At 37.4% G+C, this 23,107-nt stretch overlaps 2 protein-coding genes across 2 annotated transcripts in view; one reads left to right on the top strand and one right to left on the bottom strand.

Moving 5' to 3' along the window:
* Nucleotides 1–23,107, top strand: part of RECQL5 (RecQ like helicase 5) — a 53,228-nt gene that overhangs the window by 13,104 nt on the left and 17,017 nt on the right. The window contains exons 5-9 of the mRNA XM_072403898.1: nucleotides 658–1,176; nucleotides 2,335–2,440; nucleotides 2,540–2,651; nucleotides 2,733–2,895; nucleotides 4,698–4,780. Coding sequence (XP_072259999.1) covers nucleotides 658–1,176; nucleotides 2,335–2,440; nucleotides 2,540–2,651; nucleotides 2,733–2,895; nucleotides 4,698–4,780 — 983 coding nt within the window. The remainder of the gene's footprint in view (nucleotides 1–657; nucleotides 1,177–2,334; nucleotides 2,441–2,539; nucleotides 2,652–2,732; nucleotides 2,896–4,697; nucleotides 4,781–23,107) is intronic.
* On the bottom strand, nucleotides 10,725–22,310 carry SMIM5 (small integral membrane protein 5). Its single transcript, XM_072403893.1, has 3 exons — nucleotides 22,180–22,310; nucleotides 11,847–12,004; nucleotides 10,725–11,234 (listed from the first exon to the last, which is right to left on the bottom strand). Exons 2-3 carry the CDS (start codon nucleotides 11,971–11,973, stop codon nucleotides 11,137–11,139), a joined length of 225 nt encoding a protein of 74 aa, XP_072259994.1. The 5' UTR covers nucleotides 11,974–12,004; nucleotides 22,180–22,310; the 3' UTR covers nucleotides 10,725–11,136.

Here is a 23,107-nt window from a genome sequence, read left to right as displayed (position 1 = left end):
AAGCCATACAGTTCAGCATTGTTCTTTATAATTTTCTGCTGGAACAGTTACATTTCCAAGGGTTTGGGCATTCTATCCCTTTTTTACCTACCCCCTACCCCCCTCCCCCTCACACCTTTTCAAGGGTATTACGGAGAGTAATAAACTGTGTTGTTTTTAGTAATATAATTACAGTCACAATATTTTAAAACTGCTTTTCAAAATTATTGTAAATACTTGAATCTGTTTGATTTCAGCATCTTGTAATTTCTTTCTACAACTTTTCTCTCTACAACTTTCAGACTGTAAGAGGGAGAGTCAGCACTCCATAGGGATCTGTTCTTTCTATATATGCTGACATACAAAGAGGTCAATGTAATGACCTCTTCATTCTGATACTCTTTTTTTTAAATCATGGACTTGGGAGAGTTTGGTGCCTAACTAACATTGGAGAAAAGACCTCAAAAACCTGGCTGTCCTGTTTGCCAGAGTTGTGTAGATTTCAGTTCTCTCTGTACAAATACTCTGGCAAGTAAAATAACTTCCATATGTGCACTCTAAAACTGTATTTAGCTTATAATATTCAGTCATATAAAAAACAACAAATACCTAGAAAGTCAGTTTTTAGTGAAAAAAAAAACTAACCAGTTCTTGTTCATCTTTGTGTTTAATATAAAGGATCAAATAGATCACCTTGTAGCCCTGAAGATTAAAGCATGTTCCCTAAACTCCAAACTGCCCTCTGCAGAACGCAAAAAAATCCTGCAGGATCTGGAAAGTGAGAGCCCCAAAACCAAGCTTCTGTACATCACCCCTGAAATGGCTGCTGCTTCATCTTTTCAGCCCATACTGAACATGCTGCTTTCTCGGGGCCTCCTGTCCTACCTCATCATAGATGAAGCTCACTGCGTCTCTGAATGGGGCCATGATTTTCGGCCTGATTACCAGCGTTTGGGGATCTTGAGGTCTCGCTTGCTGCAAACGCCTTGTGTTGCTCTCACTGCTACAGCCACCAAGCAAGTACAAGATGATATAATATCATCACTGAGGCTTCGCCAACCAATTGCAATGTTCAAAACTCCTTGCTTTCGTGTCAATCTTTTCTACGATGTGCAGTTGAAGGACCTTTTGTTAGATCCCTATGGGAATCTCAAGGATTTCTGCTTGAAAGCTCTTGGCGAGAAGAAACCTACAGGGGTAAGATAAGTTTACTGAAAGTGGAATAGTAGATTGTGTTGATTTTTTACCAGCTGCATATTCTATCTGCAAGGAAGGCCTTAAGGCATGCATGTCTGTTACTTATTAAAACACTAAAAACTTAGAATTCAGGCTTGAATATATAAAGTGCTATGAATAACATTTCTTCACATTGGGCCTGATTTATGAAAGCTCTCCAAGGCTGGGGATACACATTCCTCAGTGAAGTTCTGTCATCCAGCAAACCTGGAATGGATTTTTGCTTTTTTTCTATTATTCTTGATTCTTATTATTGTTCTTTTTTTCATTTTCTATTTGCTAGCAAATGTTTTAAATCCTAGACCAAATCTATTCCAGGTTTGCTGGATCACCCAGCTTCACTGACGAACGTGGATCCTCTTCAGCCTTGGAGAGCTGTCATAAATCAGGCCCAGTGACTCATGTTATAGGGACTATAGCTTTATACGCTCTAGTTCTGATAACTATTAAATGTTATTACTAGTATAGGATTTTATTGCTTCCTCTATCTTCACTAAGGAGTATTCCCTTAAATATTGTGTGGGTAGCAGAAGTGAAAAGAAATCTTTCTAACCTAGTCACAGGCAGTAATAATGTAACTACATGTTTAATGAGAGATTGAACTCTGATATTTTATATTAGTTTGTGGGTGTGTACGTTAAAAAAAGGAATCCCAAAACATTATAGGTAAGCTACAGAGGCAGCTGAGCAAAAGTTTTTTCTCATTGAAAGTTCATATTAAATCTATTAGGAGAGAAGTCATTTACTTGTATGTAAATTTCACCTATTCACAATTTGAAACTATTCATCTGTGTAAGAAACAAGCTATTTACTACTGATATTTAAAAAAAGATCCCTTAAAACACTACATCATATTGATATCAAGAATTTATATTTTCCTGAATATAAAGGAGGTTGTTTGTTTCAGTCCTGATCATGATGCATAAACTATATTTTTTCATAAGATTTGTTTAATGCCTGTATAAGCATGAGACATAAACTGGCTGTATAACAGACATAGATCCCTTTTTAATGTACAGCACTGCGTAATATGTTGGCACTATATAAATAGTGTTTAATGATAATATTAATATTAGTCTCTGGGTGAGCCATATAATAAATTGGTCTCCTGTATCACAGGGTTTTTCAGGCTGTGGAATCGTGTACTGCCGCACCAGAGAGTCATGTGAGGACGTAGCAACTCAATTGTCTCAACGAGGTGTCCCCTCCAAAGCCTATCATGCTGGTGAGTGACAGTTTATAAAAGAATACATTTTTGTTTATGCTATACTTTAATTTTTAAAAAACATAATTCAGCAAGTGTATGTACACCTGTACCTATCAGGACTTAAAGCAGCAGACAGAGTGAGTGTTCAAAACCAGTGGATGGGGGAGATCGTTCCAGTGATCGTGGCTACCATCAGCTTTGGAATGGGGGTGGATAAAGCCAATGTGAGGTGTGTTGCTTTCATTTTCTATGTACATTGGAGGAAAGAAATCTATTTATTACATTAACATTTTTGTTTTTTTTGTGGCAGATTTGTTGCTCACTGGAACATTGCCAAGTCATTGGCTGGCTACTACCAGGAATCGGGAAGAGCTGGCCGAGATGGCAACCAATCATTCTGTCGCCTCTACTACTCTCGTACTGACAGGGACCAAGTCTCCTTTCTTATCAAGAAGGAGATCTCAGAAGCCCAGGTAAGTTTAAGCAGCGGAGGCTGGCCTATCCATACGCTGTCTGGATAATGTATTACTAACAGTGTACTGTGTTTATATTTGTATACTAACTAACAGTGTACTGTGTTTGTATTTAAAGAAAATATTATAGGTTACATTTTACTTGTAAGTGACAGTGTACTTTATCGATCCTAATGTTGGGGGTAAATACTTACATGCAGCCTCACTCCTGTATATTTGATGTGCGGGTCTGGTTCATACTGCACAGCTTTTCTCAAAAACAGACCTAGCAGTGCCTTCTGATTGCTACTGCATTCCACATTCCCTGTTTGTTCTTATGAAAACACTACATAATGAAGATCACAGAAGTGGGTAGGTATTTTTAGCTGTTATATCATTACAGAGATATCAGCAAGTTCAGTCTAAACAGTGTGAATCAAGCCTTTCTTCTTGGACTGTATTGGAAAGAGTAGTGACCGTATAACTACCTCCTGGAAAGAAACAAACAACCTAAACATATATGTAGGAAATAGACCTGAAATATAACGATTTCTAAATTAATCTGATGAGCTACAAGTTGAAGTCAGAGAGAACAGTTGACTCTCATTAGCTAGTGATATTGGTCAGTGTCACTGGCTTTTTTCCATTAGCATGGTATGGCAGTTGTCCAGGAAATACAAAGCAACATAAAAATTATCAGCTTGTTTGAACAGTAATTTGTTTTTTAATGCAAAACCTATACAGCATTATTGTTCTGTAATCCTCCACTGCCCCTGTTAGTATGCAGATCTTGCTAATTGAGGCGTAAAACCTATTTGTAAACATTGTGCTAATTACTTTGTCTTTGGGCTTTCAGCACTAGAATTTATGAGTGTGTTTGTAGCTGCCAAGCCACTGAGGCATAGACTAACAAAAAGGGGAATGAACTTGGGTTGTTAGTGTTCATAGTAGAGAGAAAGGCATTGTTAAACGTTTTTGCAATAGGAGAAAAATAAATAAAATATGCAGTCCAGTGTTAGTAGTAATATTTTTTATACATATTGAAAGGAAGATGATTAAATAAGGATCCTAAAGCACTACTATGGTCAAACTTTACAATTAGACGTGATGTAATCTGTCCATCCTCTAGAATCTTTTCTGAAAATCTTTTGATTGTGCCAGTTGAGCCATTGGGTCTGATTTATTAAAGCTCTCCAAGACTGGAGAAGGTACACTTTTATCAGTGAACCTGAGTTATCGAGCAAACCTGGAATGGATCTGGTCCAGGATTAAAAAAAAGCTCTAACAAATAGTAAATGACTTTCAAAAAATCCATTCCAGGTTTGCTGGATTCTCTATTATGTATTGCATAACCAGAGTTTGCTACATGGTCCTGCAAAAATCTTTCATACTATTTTACTTTTGTGAGCATACATTTTTCCCAATGTTCATATAATTATTGCATGCCAAACCAAATTACAAGCAAAACTGATCTTTATAATTCACCCATCATTTCATTTCCTTTAGATGTCCCTTATTCCTAGTTAGTTGTTTTGGTACATATGGAGGGACTTAAATGTTATTTAAACTTTTTCAGTCACTCCCTCACTGTCCACATGAAATTTCCTGTCCTGTAGATGCAACAGTTAGTGAAAGAAAAATCTCTCACCACGACAAAAAGGTGTGAATCTCCTGCGGCAAAGGCACAGACAGCACTGAAAGGGGTTCTAGCTATTCCCTATTGCAGTGTTTCTCAACCAGGGTTCTGTGAAACCCTAGGGCCCCCTTAGAGGTTGCTAGAGGTAAAAAATCTGAATATTTAGTTTTGTTTGTTTGCTTTTAAGGCTAAGAGGGGAGAAAACAAAGCAACAGACAAAGCTGCTATGGTTGGATTCGAGACAATGGTGAACTATTGTGAAGAGCTGGGGTAAGTGTCATTGTTATGTTCTTATTGGTGTGAGCCTTCTATATGATTGAAGTTACTGTTTATGTTTTCACATTTATGATGATGATGATTATTATTGGCTCTTTGCCTTTGACACCTTGTGTTCTCCTTTTTAACATGTTATCTTATGTCTCTTATGCTGCTTCTTGAACTTCTCTCTCCATGTCTGATCTCTGCTGCATAAAGGGATTTAGGGAATTTTGCTGCTTGTGGAAGAAATGCTTTTCATTTCAGTGATTTTTATTAACATTTTTAAATACACATAGGTAACATGAAAAAGCAACACAAGGGTAAAACAAGAAAAACTTTTAAGGGTGTATAACAAAAGTACATAGCTGTGTTCAGTTTGAACTTGCATATCCTTCATATCTTCCTGGTGTGCAGCTTTAAATGCCTATGGCTGATCATAAACAAACTTATCTGTAATTCACTAGAGAATATACCAGCTAAATTCAAGCACATAATACTCAATCTCCATGGACATGAAATCTTTTCTCCCCTCCGATTGGGCTGGTGAGCTTCACAGCTTTGTTGTGGTAGCATTCATGAACCTCTTCATATGTGTGGAAGTTCATTTATCTAAGCATATGCCAAAACACTGAGTTTTGCATGCAGGCTAGTCAGTAGAATAGACATATGACAAACTGACTGTTTGTATATTGTGATATTAGGTTCCACTTTAATCTAAATGTAGAAGTCTATAGACTGATTGACCAGGAACTGAAATCTAGAAAGCAGTCTTTATCCGACAGTCTTTTGTATCAAAGGTTTGTATATTTGATACAGTCTATTACATGTAGGTACTGCTGCATATATAGTTACTCTGTTTTACCCTCCGGAGAAAACCCTAAGCAAGTGCCAACCTGCCCAACAAAGAAATTGGTGAATAATTTCCTTCCAGCTTTATTGTCCTTTATCTGCGTCCGCACCCACAGAACGATCACAAAATAATGTACAGAGAGGAAACACCCATTCCCATAATGAAGCTGGTTTGGCAGCTTTATACCTCTCACGTTGTTATGCATTTTTTTTTTCACTGAAGCATTTATGTTTATGTATACAAACCAGGTGAAAACATACTAATTATTAGACCTTAGGTCAGAGGTCACCAATGCTTGTTTCTGTATTGCTCTGCCAACTTCAAAAGATTTATTCCAGGAATATTACTGCCAACTTGCTCAGATTGGGTCTTATTTATTAAAGATCTCCAAGGCTGGAGAAGATACACTTTCATCAGTGAAGCTGGGTAATCCAGCAAATCTGGAATGGATTTCTTAAAAGACGTTTGCTATTTGTTAGCAAATATTATGAATCCTGGACCAGATCTATTCCAGTTTTGCTGGATCAACTAGCTTCACTGATGAAAGTGTATTTTCTCCAGCCTTGGAGAGCTTTCATAAATCAGGCCCATTGTGTCTTGTATAAGGAGCAGTGAATAAATACTTTCGAGCAGTGACTAAATACACACCAAGAATAATGCACTTCCAGTAAATATAACATTTCAGATTTTTTTTTTCATAATGGTGCCATTACCTTTTCATTAACCACATATGATAACTTCAAGAATAGGATCATACAGGAGTAGTTTTGAGAAAAGTTGTTTACAGTAAGACACTGTTCTATTTTATCTAATTATTTATTTATCATATGTGGTTTATGAAAGGGTACTCCAAGCGGTACTCTGAAAGGTTTACCATTTGTTTTAAATTCCTCTTGGAAAAATACTGTGCCCTTCCTTGTATGTGAGAGTGCCTAGGCTTATATTTGCAAAGCTTTGATTTCAGTGTAAAAAAACCTCTTATTTAATGTGAGATTTGGTAGTGCTACTTTTTTGTTACTCACTGCTATTCCTCTACCAAGATGGCCGACTCCTTCATTCCTTGAAGGTCAAAACATCAGCTTGGTAAAAAAAAAATAATACAATTTTTCATGTTATAGACAAGTAATGGTAGCCTTCATTTTTTCTCAAGTGACAGAATCTCTTTAAATAGCAATCTTGGAAGGTGAGGTCAGCCAAATATAAAAATAATAAAAAGGATGGGTTGCCCATAAAGTTAATCTGGCCATGGAATTCACAGCATATTGCCATTGTAAAATCACAACATATTGCCATTGTTAGTCTACAAGTGGACATTTTCCATAATCGGAATCTGTGTTTACTTTTCATTAGTAACTAAATACATTGGGTCTGATTTATTAAAGCTCCCCAAGGCTAAGGAGGATACCCTTTCATCAGTTAAGCTGGGTGATACAGCAAACCTGGAGTGGATTTCTAAAAAGTCATTTGCTATTTGTTAGCAAATGTTTTTAATCCTAGGCCAGATCTATTTCAGGTTTCCAGCTTCACTGATTAAAGTGTATCTTCTCCAGCCTTGGAGAGCTTGAATAAATCTGGCCCATTCAGTACATCGAAATTGTATGAAATCTCCTGCAGGAAAAATCTAGTGAGCATCAAAAGGTCACTAGAAGTGTAATTTCATAGGCTGTTGTGTCATTTCTTTGTGTTCCTTGTATCTCTAACTATATTTAGACATACAAGGCTATAAGATTTAGCATGTAGCTAAGATCTATTTATTCCCAATACATCTGAAGAAGCTGCCATCTGTTTTATTCCTGTGTATCACAACTGACATACCCATTTTATTCTTTATTCTGATTTGCTGTATTTTTAGGGTTTACAAGATAACCTTATTCAGGCTTTCGCATACTTGGCATCTTGTACTCAGCCCCAGTATTTGTATTCAGCTGAAAGTTCCACTGAGATTCACATTACCACTACCCATAAACAAAAGCTGTACCCTGAATGTTCTTTTAGGAACAATCGGATCCTTTGAATGTTTTTTTGTGCAACCTTCCCATAGGATGTAAACCATACGCAGCACATGACTGTGCATCATCTCTGCCAGAGTATTGTTAACCAAAATAGTCACCCTTTTTCACTGGACCCTAGCATCTACAATACTTTTTACTGATTGTTGTGTTGCTGTATGTCTTAGTAGCTATTTTATACAATTTTAAGTACAGTTCTTGTAGAGCAAGTTAAAGTTTTATTTTATTATTTGTTGTTTTACCTCAAGCTCTTTGACTGTGAACAGTTTTTTTCCTTTAAGTTCAAACAAAAAATATCACACTTACCTTAAATCCCGCAGAGCAGTCTATCCGTCGGGAGGTTTCTTCCATCGGGTCCTGCGTCGTCCCGGTATCTGTCATCAGTCCAGTGTAGAGGGAGCGCCAGGCACCGACATCTTCTTCTCTCTTCTTCTGCGTTCTTTTTATGTCACTCGATCCCGCACTGCGCAGGTGCGAGATCGGGTGACTTTGCTCGGGTTTGCTTGGGCATGTGCAGAAGGAGCAGCCAAGAGCCTCATGTGCGGCAAATCCCCCCCCATTTTTTTTTTTCCATTACTTTAAAATGGTTGTCTACCCTTTTATGTAAAGTAAAAATTCTGAGTTTAGGTACGCTTTAAGCTAGGTTGTTTTGAATTACTTTTTCATTTCTCTTTTAGTTTTTTAAAGTTACCTTTTTTTCTATGCAGTAAATTTTTATTTTTCAGAACTGTTATGTTTTTCCTGGCCGGCCACCTTCTTTTCTATTGTCATTGTTCATCTGTTTTGTATCGGCTTTAAAGTGGATCTAAACCTCAAAAAGTGAAGGTTTGCTATCTAACAGTAAACATCTAAAATGTTCATCAACTCTATGCAGTACTCTGAGAGATTTACCTTAAATACTTCCTAAAAAAAATCACTTCCTTTTACCTAAGGCCATTTACCATACATAGAAGTATGCCTGCAGTAAGAAGTTTAGGGCACGGCTGCATCTGACTGCTAGTCCTTTGAGAACTGAATTACAATTTTGAGGTGTCACCTGAATGTTTGAACATGAGCAAAAAAACTTAGTGGTATGGAAACTGGGCTTTAATAAGGTATATGTACTGGGCAAACTATAAGGTATATGTAGCTAATGTATAGATCTTTTATTTATTGCAGTAACCAAAATATAGGAAAGAGAATTGTCACAAGAGACAATTCTCATAATTTTACTTTAGGTTAACACTGAGATTATAAGTAAACATAAGTTCATTGAGAATTTACTACACTCTCCCTTGAGTGCATAGGGAATGCCATTCCACGCCTAATATCCAAGTCTAATCATTTATTAGTAGGAGATTTTACTTCCTTTGACACTACTGACAGGTTCAGGGTACAATAAAAAAGCAAACCAAGCATTTACATACTGTCATGTAACCACATCTTCAAAACTATTTTCTAACACTTTTGACGTTCTCTAGTACAGTTACAGTGAGTAGTTATTCTGCTTGCTGTTAAGTTCTTTTCCTTTAAAAACATACATCTGGTAAAAATAGAAGTTAAATAGAAAGGCAGCTATAATCTAACAAATCAGTTTGATCTACACCAATGTCATTTTTTTAAATTACATTATATTGGGGGAAAAACTGCTTCACAGGAAAGCCATCAGTTGTAGCTCTAACATTCTTTCTTCTCCATGTTTTACTTTCCTTACACACTTGCTGCATAAAAAACCCATAAGACAGTGTCTTATCATCAGGGAAACAGGGTAGAAGTATGCCTGCAGTAAGAAGTTTAGAGCACGGCTGCATCTGACTGCTAGTCCTTTGAGAACTGAATTACAATTTTGAGGTGTCACCTGAATGTTTGAACATGAGCAAAAAAACTTACTGGTATGGAAACTGGGCTTTAATAAGTGGGCAAACTATAAGGTATATGTAGCTAATGTATAGATCTTTTATTTAATGCAGTAACCAAAATATGGGAAAAAGAATTGTCACAAGAGACAATTCTCATAATTTTACTTTAAGTTAACACTGAGATTATAAGTAAACATAAGTTCATTGAGAATTTACTACACTCTCCCTTGAGTGCATAGCGAATGCCATTCCACGCCTAATATCCAAGTCTAATCATTTTTTAGTAGGAGATTTTACTTCCTTTGACAGATCTGACAGGTTCAGGGTATAATAAAAAAAGCAAACCAAGCATTTACATACTGTCATGTAACCACATCTTCAAAACTATTTTCTAACACTTTTGACATTCTCTAGTACAGTTACAGTGAGTAGTTATTCTGCTTGCTGTTAAGTTCCTTTCCTTTAAAAACATACACCTGGTAAAAATAGAAGTTAAATAAAAAGGCAGCTATAATCTAACAAATCGGTTTGATTTACACCAATGTCATTTTTTTTTAATTACATTATATTGGGGAAAAAACTGCTTCACAGGAAAGCCATCAGTTGTAGCTCTAACATTCTTTCTTCTCCATGTTTTACTTTCCTTACACACTTGCTGCATAAAAAACCCGTATTTCAGTGATATAAATCAAACTCAGCCAACAGTCATGTAAGTAAAACAGGCAGTCCCCAGACAATTAATCAAAATCACAAGTTACAATGCTATTATGAAACTATGTACCATTATCCGATGCTTACCTTTACAAATGGATATATAAGGTCTGATTTATTAAAGCTCTCCAAGGCTGGAGAGGATACACTTTTATTTGTGAAGCTGGGTGATCCAGCAAACCTGGAACGGATTTCTTCAAAGTCATTTGCTATCTTCTAGCAAATTATTTGAATCCTGGACCAGATATATTCCAGGCTTGCTGGATCACCCAGCTTCCCTGATGAAAGTGTTATCTCTCCAGCCTTGGAGAGCTTTAATAAATCAGGCCAATAGTGTTGAACCCAGAATTTTTTTTAAACCGGGTGAGAAGAAATTATAGTTGGGTAGCAGCCCCCCTGTATTGTGACCCAACTTTTCAGTAACCACCCAAAACAGCTGGGTGGTTACTGAAAAGTGCCGGGTGGTGCGCCCAGCTAAAGGGGGCTAGGGAGAACACGGCTTTTTCTGTATTAGATATAAATATTGTAATTTATCACAACACATCTACTTTACATTCAAAGAATATGTTTTATTTACAGATTTGGCACATATTTAAATAGTTGCATTACACAATACATAAAAAGCCTACTTTCACCGGTTTTGTTTAAGCCTAATTCTTAGGTAACATAATGTGTTTTCCCTGAGAAAGACAGACATATGGCATATCTTAGGAATGATGGGAGGATCTTTGGTATCAGTAGATTTCTTGCGTTGAATATTCGTGTCTTTGGCTCGCATTTCTTCTCAGACCTATATTAGTGTATGTGATAGTACCTAGCTGCAGTCTTTTCACACTTTATATACAAAAAAGTCCAGTGTGTCATTTTATTACATCTTGAAGTCTTTTTTTTCTCATTGGACTTGGTAGATTGATCCAAGTGGGAAAGTAAGGCACTGGGATAAGGGCTCCATGTTTCCTTTCACACCTCGCCTTTTGGCTGAACCCGAACTGTGCGATGCTTCTTATTGGCGCAACAACAGCCAGAACAAGCTACGATGGCAATCACCAACACTGCCACTGTGGAAGAAAAACAGACATTTTATTGTTTATACTGGGTGCGGATGAGCTAGGAATTACAGATGTGCTATATAATAAAGTGTAACAGGAATGTGTTTATATCTGAAGCACAGAAAAGTGTGGGCATTTGTCTGCTGCAACAACCTGCTTCTATTTACTAATGCAGCTGATATCGAAAACCGTCTTTTGTTCTTATATGAAGGCTTGAAAGCCTTTTTTTATTTTTGGAAGGCTGATTTCAATCATCTCATTTATTTTTATAGAATTCTGTCGATTTTAATTAAGCTTTTTTTTTTTTGGATTCATGTCATTATTGCAGCTTTAGGAGCTTGGGTTAAAATTAGCAGCCATTGTTAGGTTCTTACTACAGAAGATATCAGTTTTGGTAGAACATAACCCACAAAACTGTTTACCTTACAGATTATTCCGCTCTCTAGCACAGGCTGATGAAGAAGGCATCGCCTGATAATTAAAAAGGGATATTCCTAACATAGCAATATTGTTCAAGATTTATCTCCTTTTTAGACAAAAACAAGGGAAGGCAACTTTGCTTTTTTAGGGCAAAGTTATATTGGGCCCGATTTATTAAAGCTCCACAAGGCTTCTACTCACCTATAAAAACAAGGATGATGGTGAATGAAATAATTTCCACAGTGTCTCCCTGAGGGATTTGCTTTAATTTTATTAGAAGTTTTTCCCCCATTTTCGCCATCTCTTGTTTTATATCTTGAGAGGACATGTTGGCACAAAGGTGTTGTGGCAGAGTCTGCCTGAAATTATAAAGAGATACAGAATTAAAATTGAATAGCATTGATTTTCTGATCATCACTGCTATATGACCTAAATTTTGCACCTCGCTGCAAGTTTCCAACTGAGTGCATGGAGAGTGGTCTGCAGAAGATTGTTGAAAGATTACATGCAGCTGCTAGAAATCACTGCTATATTACTTCTCCTTTACAAAAAAAAAAAATCACACTTGTGTTCCCATAAAAATTATTTGCACCACATTTGATATTTCAATTGGCAAGATCCATTATTTCAGAGGAGAGAAAATTTAAGAATAACAGATAAACCGCATAGAAAAATTTTGAAAATGTGAAAGAAATAAACCAGCCCATTAACTACTAGAAGTCCGTCTATAGATTTTTTTTTTCTTTACTGGTTTGAGAATCAAAACACAGACTACTGCAGGGGCCCCATGAGCTGCACAATAAGTGACAAAGGGCATCCAGGGGGTAAGCGTTTGTAGCTATTTAAAAGCTAAAAGTAACAGATAAAAAAAAACATATAACATTAGCAACAAACATAATGTGATAAGAGGCATTCAAGGAACACTTGAGTTATTTACACTAGGGTACATGCATAATAAGGGTGAAAAACATTGGTCGATGTGAGATTTGACCTACTGCATTTGGTTTTCTTTTTTTTTAATTTCTTGTGTGTAACAGACCCCCTACAGCAAAGTGATTTGTATTTCTTGGGATCTCCATCCACTGTATTATGTTTTAATTTCACTTTAGTTTGGGATGCCAGGTTGCCTTGTTTATTTTTCTCCATTGGCAATAGTGTGTTGGTTTTAGTAATTCTACTTACTTCAGTATTTTCAGGTAATAGACATTTAATTAATTTAAAATTTTAGAACTTTTTGGATTGTAAGCTCTTCGGGCAGGGTCCTCCCCTCCTCCTGCATCACTGTCTGTATCTGTCTGTCATTTACAACCCCTATTTAATGTACAGCGCTACATATTATGTTGGCGCCATATAAATCTTGTTTAATAATAAATAAAATAAGTAATGTGATTTAAATTATTCAGCTACTCTCTCAGTTCTCTTTTTTAATCACATATTTAAAGGTGTTTAAAGGTGACAAGGCCCTCTGAGCTCTATCTTCATTACACAGTGATGGCCAGTATTAGGCTGGTTAAGTATTAGGCTGGCTATCACCCTGGTAGCCCTGTCCTGAGTGTATGTTGTTGTAATAAGATGGCGTATTCTATACGTTATGAATGGACCTTAACAAAATGGTTTACAGTAGTAAAGGCAGCGTAGCCATTAACTCACAAATGCTGTTTCTTCAGCTGTCGCTATTTTTGGATTTTGTTCCCACAAGGAATAATAATAACCCTATAGCAAGTGTAAGGTTGCAGACAAGCTGTTTAAATAATGTAAATAAAGGCTGTCCAACATCAGTCAGGAAACCAGTCATTTTATGAATCTTCGTAAATATACTGTCATCTGAGAAAAATGTGTGTGGATCCTGGGCCCTGAGAAGATGGACTTACTTACTGCACAGGCTTTAAGAAGACTCTGTCAGAAACTTAGAAAAATCCAGTATTTTATATGCTTTCCTTTCTATAAATATTTTTTACTCACTGGCAATATGCTTTTAAACTTGCTAGCAAATTTGAATTATTTGGGAAGAGTAATTTGCTTAGTACTTTCTTTTTCTGGGGGCTGTAATTACTGTACTAATCCAGCTCCTCACAACTTTACATAGACTTTCAAGTAGTTAATGGGAAAAGAGTGAATGGGAATACTAAAATGTGTCACTTGAGTGGTAACTTTGTGTCTGTCAAGGCTAAGCAATGTAAACTTTTATAGGCAAAGAACATTCATAGAGCACCTCAAATACACACATACTTGTTTTTGAAATAAATGGTCTGGCAGCAGGGTCTTTATTAAGCCATTTATTATTATTATTATTAATATTATTAATATTAATAATAATAATAATAATAATAAACAGGATTTATATAGCACCATCATATTATGCAGCTCTGTACATTAAATAGGGGTGCCATACGGGAGGTGCACTGTTAACACAACAAAGTAGCCTTAAAGGGCAATTCCTACCAAATTTTTTTTACATGGGCAGCTCAGCAAGATTTGACAGCTGGGTGGCGATCAGGCATGTAAAAATAGTTATTGCTGAAGGGATATCGCCTGTCCCTTTCTGCAATAAACACCTGTCTGGATCCCAAATTTTCAATGTGGGACTTAAGGCTGTGTACACACGTGCAATACTTGTCATTGGAAAGAATCTTTCACGATCCTTTCCATCGACAAAAGACTACACGATGCATGAACGAGCGCTGTACATACAGAGCCGTTCTGCTGTATGGCGAGGGAAGGTGGAGAGTGACGGAGCAGCACCCCACTGTGCTTTATCCTCTTTATTTTCATTACAATTGTTCATCCTCCGTGGATCCACCGGGACTACGACAGACGACAAGCGCAGTACGGCACACCAGATTTTCGTCCGATGTTAAGCCTGAGATGATTATCGGACAAGAATCATGTGATGTGTGTACGTATCTTTAGTTCCACTTTAAATCAGTGGATCAGCATAATAGCAAGGCAGCTTCAGAATGTGGTTAGCTATGGAAACCCCAAGGCTTGTGTTTTAAAAAAACAAAAAACAAAAACCTCCATCAAGCTTTTGCTGTACAGTTAGCCAGAAAACAAGGAAAGGTGATCTGCATAGCTAGATTTCCTGGTGTCCCCAGGGGATAAATTAACCTTGAAACAGCTTTTCAGTAAACATGTCACTGGGGTAATATGTAGGTTTGTGTTTGCTATTGGAATGAAGTGTTTGGCTACATGCTTCGAATTAAGTCACATCCAAGACATAATAATTATGGCCAGCTTCAACTTTTTTTACGAAAACAAACATCCGTTCATTGAAAAATCAACATTGAACATAGGTGTGAAAGGATTGTGGTAAGACTTTTCACCAGCCACCTTGTAGACCTAGAACCACTATAAATACCCAAAAGTAATGCTTTGTATCCACTAAAAAGACAGATATAAATAAGGATAACCACCTTTTTTCCACCTTCGACTCCTGAAGTTATAAAGACTTTAACAGAAATATCAATAGATATAATACTATAGTATGGGAAAAAGTAAGTACACTAGACAGTATCTGCAGTGTGAGAGATAGATGTACCACTAAAGTGGTAACATTATAGTAAATCCGCTGCACAATCTGGGTTATTGATCTTTTTCGTACTGTATAGTTTGTAGATCTGACCTGCCTAGTGTAATTAGACTTCTGAAAGGAATTGTTTGATCCACATTAACTTACGTCTTTCATTCCACTATAATTTGGATGTTTTGATATTGGGGGTCTTTGAGGTAGAGAGAGTGACAACATGTTTATGTTTAAAGAAAATAGGAACTCTCAATTACTGTAAAGCACAACTAAACCCACAATATTAACCTTGGCAGCACAGAAGGCATGCCTAAAGGATACCTGGTATGAAAACAAATGGAGGCTGCCTTTGATGACCTGCTCCAAAAAGTTCTGTCTAACATCTTGTCTCTGGCTTTTATTCTGTAATACCTAGGAAAACCTAGAGTATGAATACAGCCAATGAGGTTATGATGATGACAATGATTCAGACTATTGAAGCCTTGCAGCGGAGCTTTGTGTTACTACATTTCTTTTTATATTGTTTTCCAAAACTTCCTTGAGTTTAGACAAACTTTTGTTGCTAGGTTTTGTAGTGCCAACAGAACTACAGCTTGTATGCTTATTACCAAGTAATGAGGAAGTATACTAGATTTCTATAGTATCTGCTGTGTTCTTTGTGTACGTCACGGCTCATGTTTAGAATTTTTCAATGACAGACTTAGCTCAAAATGTTTTCTTGAGGCTCATGTGCCTTACTGGTCTAAATACATAGCACAGGTAGGGGATGTGTTCGATTTATTTTACTATATAATCTTCTGCATTGTGATAACAGTAATAGTTTTGCTATAACACGCAATCAGGGTAAAAAACATGCACTGCATCTCGGCAATACGTTCATATGCTTACCAAGGTTTGTCCCTTTAAAGATCCTTCAAATACAGTAAAATACCTACCACCTTGTGTAATATAAAACCATTCCCTTTTTTATGGACTAAAATAGCAAGATTTTCATTTTAATCCTGCCTGGTCCCCACCTAATCCCACCTATTCTAATCTCTACAGGGCAAAGAATAATTGTTTAATAGGAGAAGTTTACATAGCTTTTACAAATACCTAAAATTATGCAGTGGTTGCATGTTGTAAATGGGCACCAGGTCTCTATGACAGGCAGATTACTTACAGGCCTTAATCCCTAAATCCCTGGGTGTTCTAATATTCCAATAGAATCCACTAATATACCCCTGCCAAGCATTTCCTGAGCAATTCTCTTTGGTTCATAGGCTTGGGCATTACACAGGTCTTGAAACTTGCAAACCAAAGTTTACCAAATACTTAAATTTAGGTAACTGGCACCATCCATTACATCAGTGTTTCTTAACCAGGGTCCCATTAGAGGTTGCTAAGGGTTCCTTGAGCAATTTCTCCCTCTCGCCTCAGTTTAACTGACCCTAATGATTTTTTTTGGCTATCTGTAAGGGTTACCATCATTCTAACAAGCATTCTTCATACTGACCACCCAGCTAGTATGCTGTGAGATGTGGATATAATAATTATAGTAGGGGTTTCTTGAAGACCTGAAAGGTATTGCAAGGGTTCCCCCATGTTAGAAAGTTAGAGAAACACTGGTTTAGATTCGTATAAGACCACCAGGAAGTGTTTACTTTTAATTAATTTTGTTGTTTAACAAGTATTCTAAAAAAAAAATGTCAGCTTCTGTACAAATGCCTTCTCCAAGCATCAACAACCCATTTGTATGCTAAATGCATATTTCTCCCAAATTAATGAATTAAGGGAATTGTTCTGCAAGCTGCATGACGGCAAGCATGCTTACAAACATCTGACTGGGGCCACCAGTTTCAGTTTCTGGTAGTTAGGCCCTAAATCATTGTCAGTCTTCGTAATCCTGGCTAAAGCTATACAGGTATGAGAAGATGACCAGGAATCACTACAACTCAGAAATACCTTTTAGTTAGGATTAGATGACTTATGGTCAAGTCTGTTGTTGTTACAGGGCTTTGTATTATGTAAAGGGCAAAAGGTATGTCAGCTCTATATAATTAGTGTAAACATAGTACATTTAAAAATAAATCATAACAAATTATGGTGTACAAAATGATCAAGATGTACACTAGACTAGGGCTACGTATACATGTCAGATGTTTCCCGTCTGATAAACGCCTCGGCTGATATCAGATGAGAATCTGGCGTGTGTACAGCACTCGCTATCCAACGTTCTGATGAACGTCCTGGCGGATCCAAGGACGAGGAACGATCATAATGAAAGTGAAGGGGAGAGAGAGCAGTGGGGTGCTGCTCCGTTGTTCTCCCCCTCTCCATAGAGCAGAATGGTGCTGTATGTACAGCACTCGTTCATGCATCTTTCAGTCTTTTGTTGTTGGAAAGGATAGTGAAAGATCCTTTCCAACAACAATTATTGCACGTGTGGTAGCTAGGGCACTGGGGGTAGCTTAATGGCATCTGTAAATAGATTATGCTCAGTGTATAATAGATACACAGTGAGTCATCCATGTGTAATTAATGACTGAAAAATAAAACAATCTACATTATATAATAGGTACCATAAAGATTTGATTTGTTTATCATAGGCTTTGGGGTAAGCTAATGTATACTTTGTCTTCCTCTTTCCAGAGTTTAAACAAAACGGTGCCCATCCTTAAACTCTGGTCACAACCCATGGCCCAGAAAAAAGGAAAAGAAAAATGTTTTACTTTGTCTCTAGAGTATTTCTATTGTTTATTCTCCTGTATGCAATTAATCTTGTGTTTGTAGATTTCTACACATTTAAAGTTTTAATCTGAAACTTGTCTGGCAGTAACATTTGTTTTTATGCAAGCTTCACCTAATACTTAGTAGTTCTGCACAGTCATTTTGCATTATTGTTCTTTCCTAATCCAAGTCTACTAGTCCAGTCTGAATTGCCGATAACGATGCACATGGCTTAATAATAAATAAAGCAAGGGGTCCTCAAACTCTTCTGTTGGTCAACCATTTTATGCAGTTCTGAGTTGCTCATTGACCCCCCAGACATTTTATTGCCTGAAAACACACTAAATATATATAAAAATATTACTACTACTCATAATAATCTTTTTAAAACTCTCAGCATACTTCATCCCTTTATCAGCTGTATTTATGGTTTTGAAATCAATGGAATCTATACTAAATTCACACTTTCTCTACCCCTATAGTGATACTCAATGGCCTGATTTAGTAAAGCTCTCCAATACTGGAGAAGGTAGACTATCATAGGTGGACCTAGACCCAACAAACCTGGAATGGGTTTCCTAAAAATATTTTGCTATTAGTTGGCAAATGTTTTTAATACTAGACCAGATCAATTCCAGGTTTGCTGGATAACCCCGGTTTACTGGTGAAAGTGTATCTTCTACGGTATTGGAGAGCTTTATTAAATCAAGCCCATTGTCCCTCCAATAGCATCTGAGTTGGCAGATTACCCATAGTGAGGGAAACTTGGTAGCTATGTGGCTTACACCCTTGCATTGCTGCACCAGGTCCCAGGTTCTAGTCTTGGACCTGGCCTACATAGAGTTTGTATGTTCTACCTGTGTTTATATGCGTTTTTCCAAGACACTCTGTCTTTCCCCCACATTCTAAAAACACACTGGTGGGTTATTTGGCTTCCCTCTAAATTTACCTTCAACAAATTTAAAGTCAGACATAAGTCTGAAAATATAGGGCCTGATTTATGTAAGCTCTCCAGGCATGGAGAGGATACGTTTTTATCAGTGAAGCTAGATGATCCAACAAACCTGGAATGGATCTGGTGCAGGATTCAAAACATTTCCAAGCAAATGGCAAATCATTTTAAGAAATCTATTCCAGGTTTGCTGCATCACCCAGATTCACTGATGAATATGTATCCTCTCCAGTCTTGAAGAGCTTTCACAAATCATGCTTATAGCCTGAAATTATTACAACTCTGGTCCATGCTACCCATCACACACAGTCCTTGTGTACACGTATATAACTTATTTTTCCCACATATTTTGTGTGTAGGATTGTAGATCAGGAAAAACTGACATTTTACTTTCTTGTCCTAATTCTTTTCCTAAATTATAATAAAAGGTACAAATAATACCAATATATATATATTAATTTGTATTAGATTTTTACCCTAGTATCACCTATATATTTATTTGAATGTTTAGGTCATTTGCTATTTTTGTTTCCTGAAAATTATCTGTCATATTTTGTATTGTTGATATTTTTTTACTTTCCTCCTTGTCTTTGCTTGTTGTCTTAGTCACATTGCAATTGTTTGATGCTACAATGCCCCAAAGGCAGGGCAGGGAAGGAAACTTGCTACACCCAATCTTTTCTCTAATATAATGGACATTCATGGGTGGCTTCTGTTACTAATGAAAATATAAAAACTTGCACAACTAGTGTTAGTAAAGCTACTTGCATTTGTTTGAGAAACTCTGGTTTGCTCTGTTTCAGTTTGATTTTCTCCTAATAAGAACATCAGAAATTATTGGATCTATTGAATCAGGATTAAACACATCACATGATTGTTACTGGAGACAAATGGTTAAGCCCGCCTGGGGGGAAAACTTACAGTGGCCTCCCAATGTTATCAATCAAAGGTGGCAGATTGTTGAACGATTTATCTGGGATCACCACAATGCATTCCTTCAGAGAAAAGCACAGCGGGGTGTTGCTTGCTTGTCCTCCCCTCTCGCCATAGAACAGTACAGTGTGTACAGCACTGTTACTGGAAATGATCATGAAGGATCGGTTCTGGTGACAGTCACCTGATGTCTGATATGACATCTGTACAGTGATCTAGAACCAGGCAATTAGCAGTCTTGCAGGGCAGCCTAGGGGATGGGGCTGGAGATAAATATTTTGCTAGGTGGATGCTACTACATCTCTAAAGAACAACTTTAATAAAAGTGAAGTTGTCATTTAAACATCCCTGGCGGGAATCTACTTAAGTGACAGAAACATTATTCTATTATTAAAGTTTTATGCTCACTGAACCCATCAAAGATTCTTCATAACTGTATATATAAAGAACACTCAAGAGCAGCAAGGTCACTTCTCAGTCATTGTTGAAATGTTGGATGAGCTCTCTTCTGAAATGTAAGAAGGTGGTAAAGATATGATGGGTGATCCATTCCTGCCCTCTCCACCCAAAAAGCTCTGGGCAAACTTCTGAATACTCATAGTTTATCCCATAGTATATTTTACATTGTGTTTTCATTTGTTATATAGCTGAGCTCAAAGCCCAAATCCAGCTTTAAAGAAAAATGTAAAAAAAAAAAAAAAATAAGCAGCTAACTAATCATTAAATTAATAAAAAAAATTACTGCAATACTTGCCTCCTTTCCGGCACTCCACCCTGCAGACCACTTTAGGTCCAGCAGCTGTGTTTTCCCTATAAATGACCCATATCATCCCTATTTAATGTACAACACTGTGTAATATTTTGGTGCTAATACTGTTTAATATTACTATTGATGATAATATCATCATTATACCCAATTCTTGCCAGTCATGGGTGTCATGGACCTGGGGTCACATCATTAAACCACCGTGGACTCGAAGAATGGTGTACAGGGTGGGCCATGTATTGAGTTTGTTTTATTCTCTGCAACATTAAGGACTTCTTACCAAAGGAGGAAAAGGGCCAGTTATGATATGAAACCACACCAAAGAACCAAAACAAAAGCAAAATGGGAAAGTTAAAAATAAGGTGGTAATGAATCCAGGAGATGGGCTGTTGCTATTTCCTATATCTGTTACCTGCTGTGTCCATATGTGATAAATACATTTTCAGCCCACCAAGAACTGATATTTTAGCATTGGCCTCCTGTGATTGGATGAGAATGACCCCTGTGTTGGAGCCCTAGGCACTCTCCCTATTCATTGTATTCTAAATTATAAAGTACATGTATTAGTTGGGAAGACCGAAAATGTTTAAGTGTACAGAAACAGAGCAAGAACTGATACCCGGGGATATCCAAAACATATAAGAAGCCAGGGGCCACTAAGCTAAAATAACACCTGCAGGTGGATTGGCCCTTTTATATGTGTAGCAATTTTCCCTTTCTCAGATATCTTCACTTGTTGCAAAAAGGTTTTCCCCTTCCATGTTTTTACTGTTCAAGTCATCAGTGCCTCTTTGATATATTCCACCTCCTGTACATTTATTGGGTAGTAAGGAATAGCAGGAATAGCTGCACTCTTCCTGTCAGCACCTGTTACTAGTTAATAGCTTGCAGAACAGAGCCCATGACTTGTATTGTCCAGCTGCATCTGTTCTTTAGCATGGACTGCACTGGATTGTCCCAGACAGCAAAAAGTTATAAACATGCCTCAAGTTTTACAGAACTAACTCAGCAATCATTGTCATTAAGTCCTAAGAAGCTTTTTGTTCCAGTTACAGAGAAAACAATGGGAGTTCCAGAGCAACCAAAATATGTGATCTTCTCTAGCACTTAGTAATAAAAGAACATTTATTAGTATTTGTCAGGATCTGATCATCACTTCCATCGACCATGCCAATCAGAAATACTAATACTTCTCAAAGCCAAGATATCTATAACCACACATTTTCATGTTCTGTAACCCTGGAACATTCACCCTTCCTGTGATTGTGCCTCGCAGGACCCCAGGCAAATAATACCCTCAAGATGACCTACAGAAAATGTTGTTTTGGTTACATTGTGCTTTCTAAGTATACAGATTACAGTCCAAGGAGTTTAAAAGTCATGACTTTACTTTGTTTCTCCATGTGTGATGTACCATAAACATCAGACTAGTAAATCCTGCAAGTCGGCAGTTTGACCAAAAAAGCAAATCTGCATATATGATCTGAAAGATAGATTGTAAGCTCTTCGGTGCAGGGTCTTCTCTCCCTGTGTCACTGTCTGTATCTGTCTGTCATTTGAAACCCCCGATTTAATGTACAGCGCTGCATAATATGTTGGCACTATATAAATCTTGTTTAATAATAAAAGCTGCAAAAACATTAAAGCTTACCCTGCACTCCAGCACTGCTGTGTGTCAGCCCATGCAGTCTGTAGTTGCTTGGTGCTCTCTGACAGCTGTCTCTGCCCTTAGCACTGCCTAACTCTGTTGTCCTAGTGATGGGAGGTTTTGGATTACACTTCTACAAAAAGGGGAGGGAAGGAGGTTTGTGTGAGGGTGTGCTTTAACAAGAGAGGGAGGTAGTGCAAAACAGCTGGGACTTGTGGCTTGTCTGTTGTAAATTTCACATTTCTTTCATATGGTTTAGCCCGGCTACTGTCATTGTGCAAGTTGTATGCGTTCTTCATCGTCTTGTTTCTGTGCAGTGAAGCTGGCTTCCACAATTCTTTAAAAAATACATACTTTTTGCTTGGCATATGCAAAGTCACAGAGGCATGTTGTATAAAGCCTGGAGGAATGACAGTATGATGGTATCACCCACCACAAAATCTTCAACAACACTGCACTTGCTTAATTTTTGTTGGCAACTTGTTATCATATTGGATGCAAATCCAACTTCTGTACAGCCTAATGTGACCCAGTGATCCAGTAGCATGGAGCACTTGTGTTTCCTATAGATAAGGAAGCAGCAGGGTGCCTCCTTCTTGGCTTTCCTTTACCATGGTGCTGTTTGGTTCCACTATCCGCACTCGTTTCCAGCTACGGTGATCTAATATCTGTACATAGCTTTACTATTATCCAGGTAACTTTCTGTGCCGGAATGTAATTGGAGAGACGAGACACTTAATACTCACAAGCAGGCTCTGTGTAATTAACAGAATAGATACACACAAATGTAAATGAGCCGCTTTTGGCATCTGTAAGCATCAGGTTAATGGCACATCTGTTGCGTGCATACAGAAGCTCGTTGTATAACGCATGACACATTGCCTCTGAAAGACGCTTTTCTTCGGTCTGCAAGCCGACACCCAGAGTTTCA

Source organism: Pyxicephalus adspersus, chromosome 3 (genome assembly GCF_032062135.1).
Source record: "Pyxicephalus adspersus chromosome 3, UCB_Pads_2.0, whole genome shotgun sequence".
Lineage (NCBI taxonomy): Eukaryota > Metazoa > Chordata > Amphibia > Anura > Pyxicephalidae > Pyxicephalus > Pyxicephalus adspersus.
Note: the sequence above shows the minus strand (reverse complement) of the source record. Positions and strands in the feature narration are given on the sequence as shown.

Bases quoted from the DNA above. Each gene is read 5' to 3' on its own strand.
- SMIM5 (XM_072403893.1), bottom strand. From the start codon at position 11,973: ATGTCCTCTCAAGATATAAAACAAGAGATGGCGAAAATGGGGGAAAAA. The intron at 11,235-11,846 runs GTGAGTAGAAGC...TTTCTTCCACAG, and splicing joins CATCATCCTTGTTTTTATAG to TGGCAGTGTTGGTGATTGCC.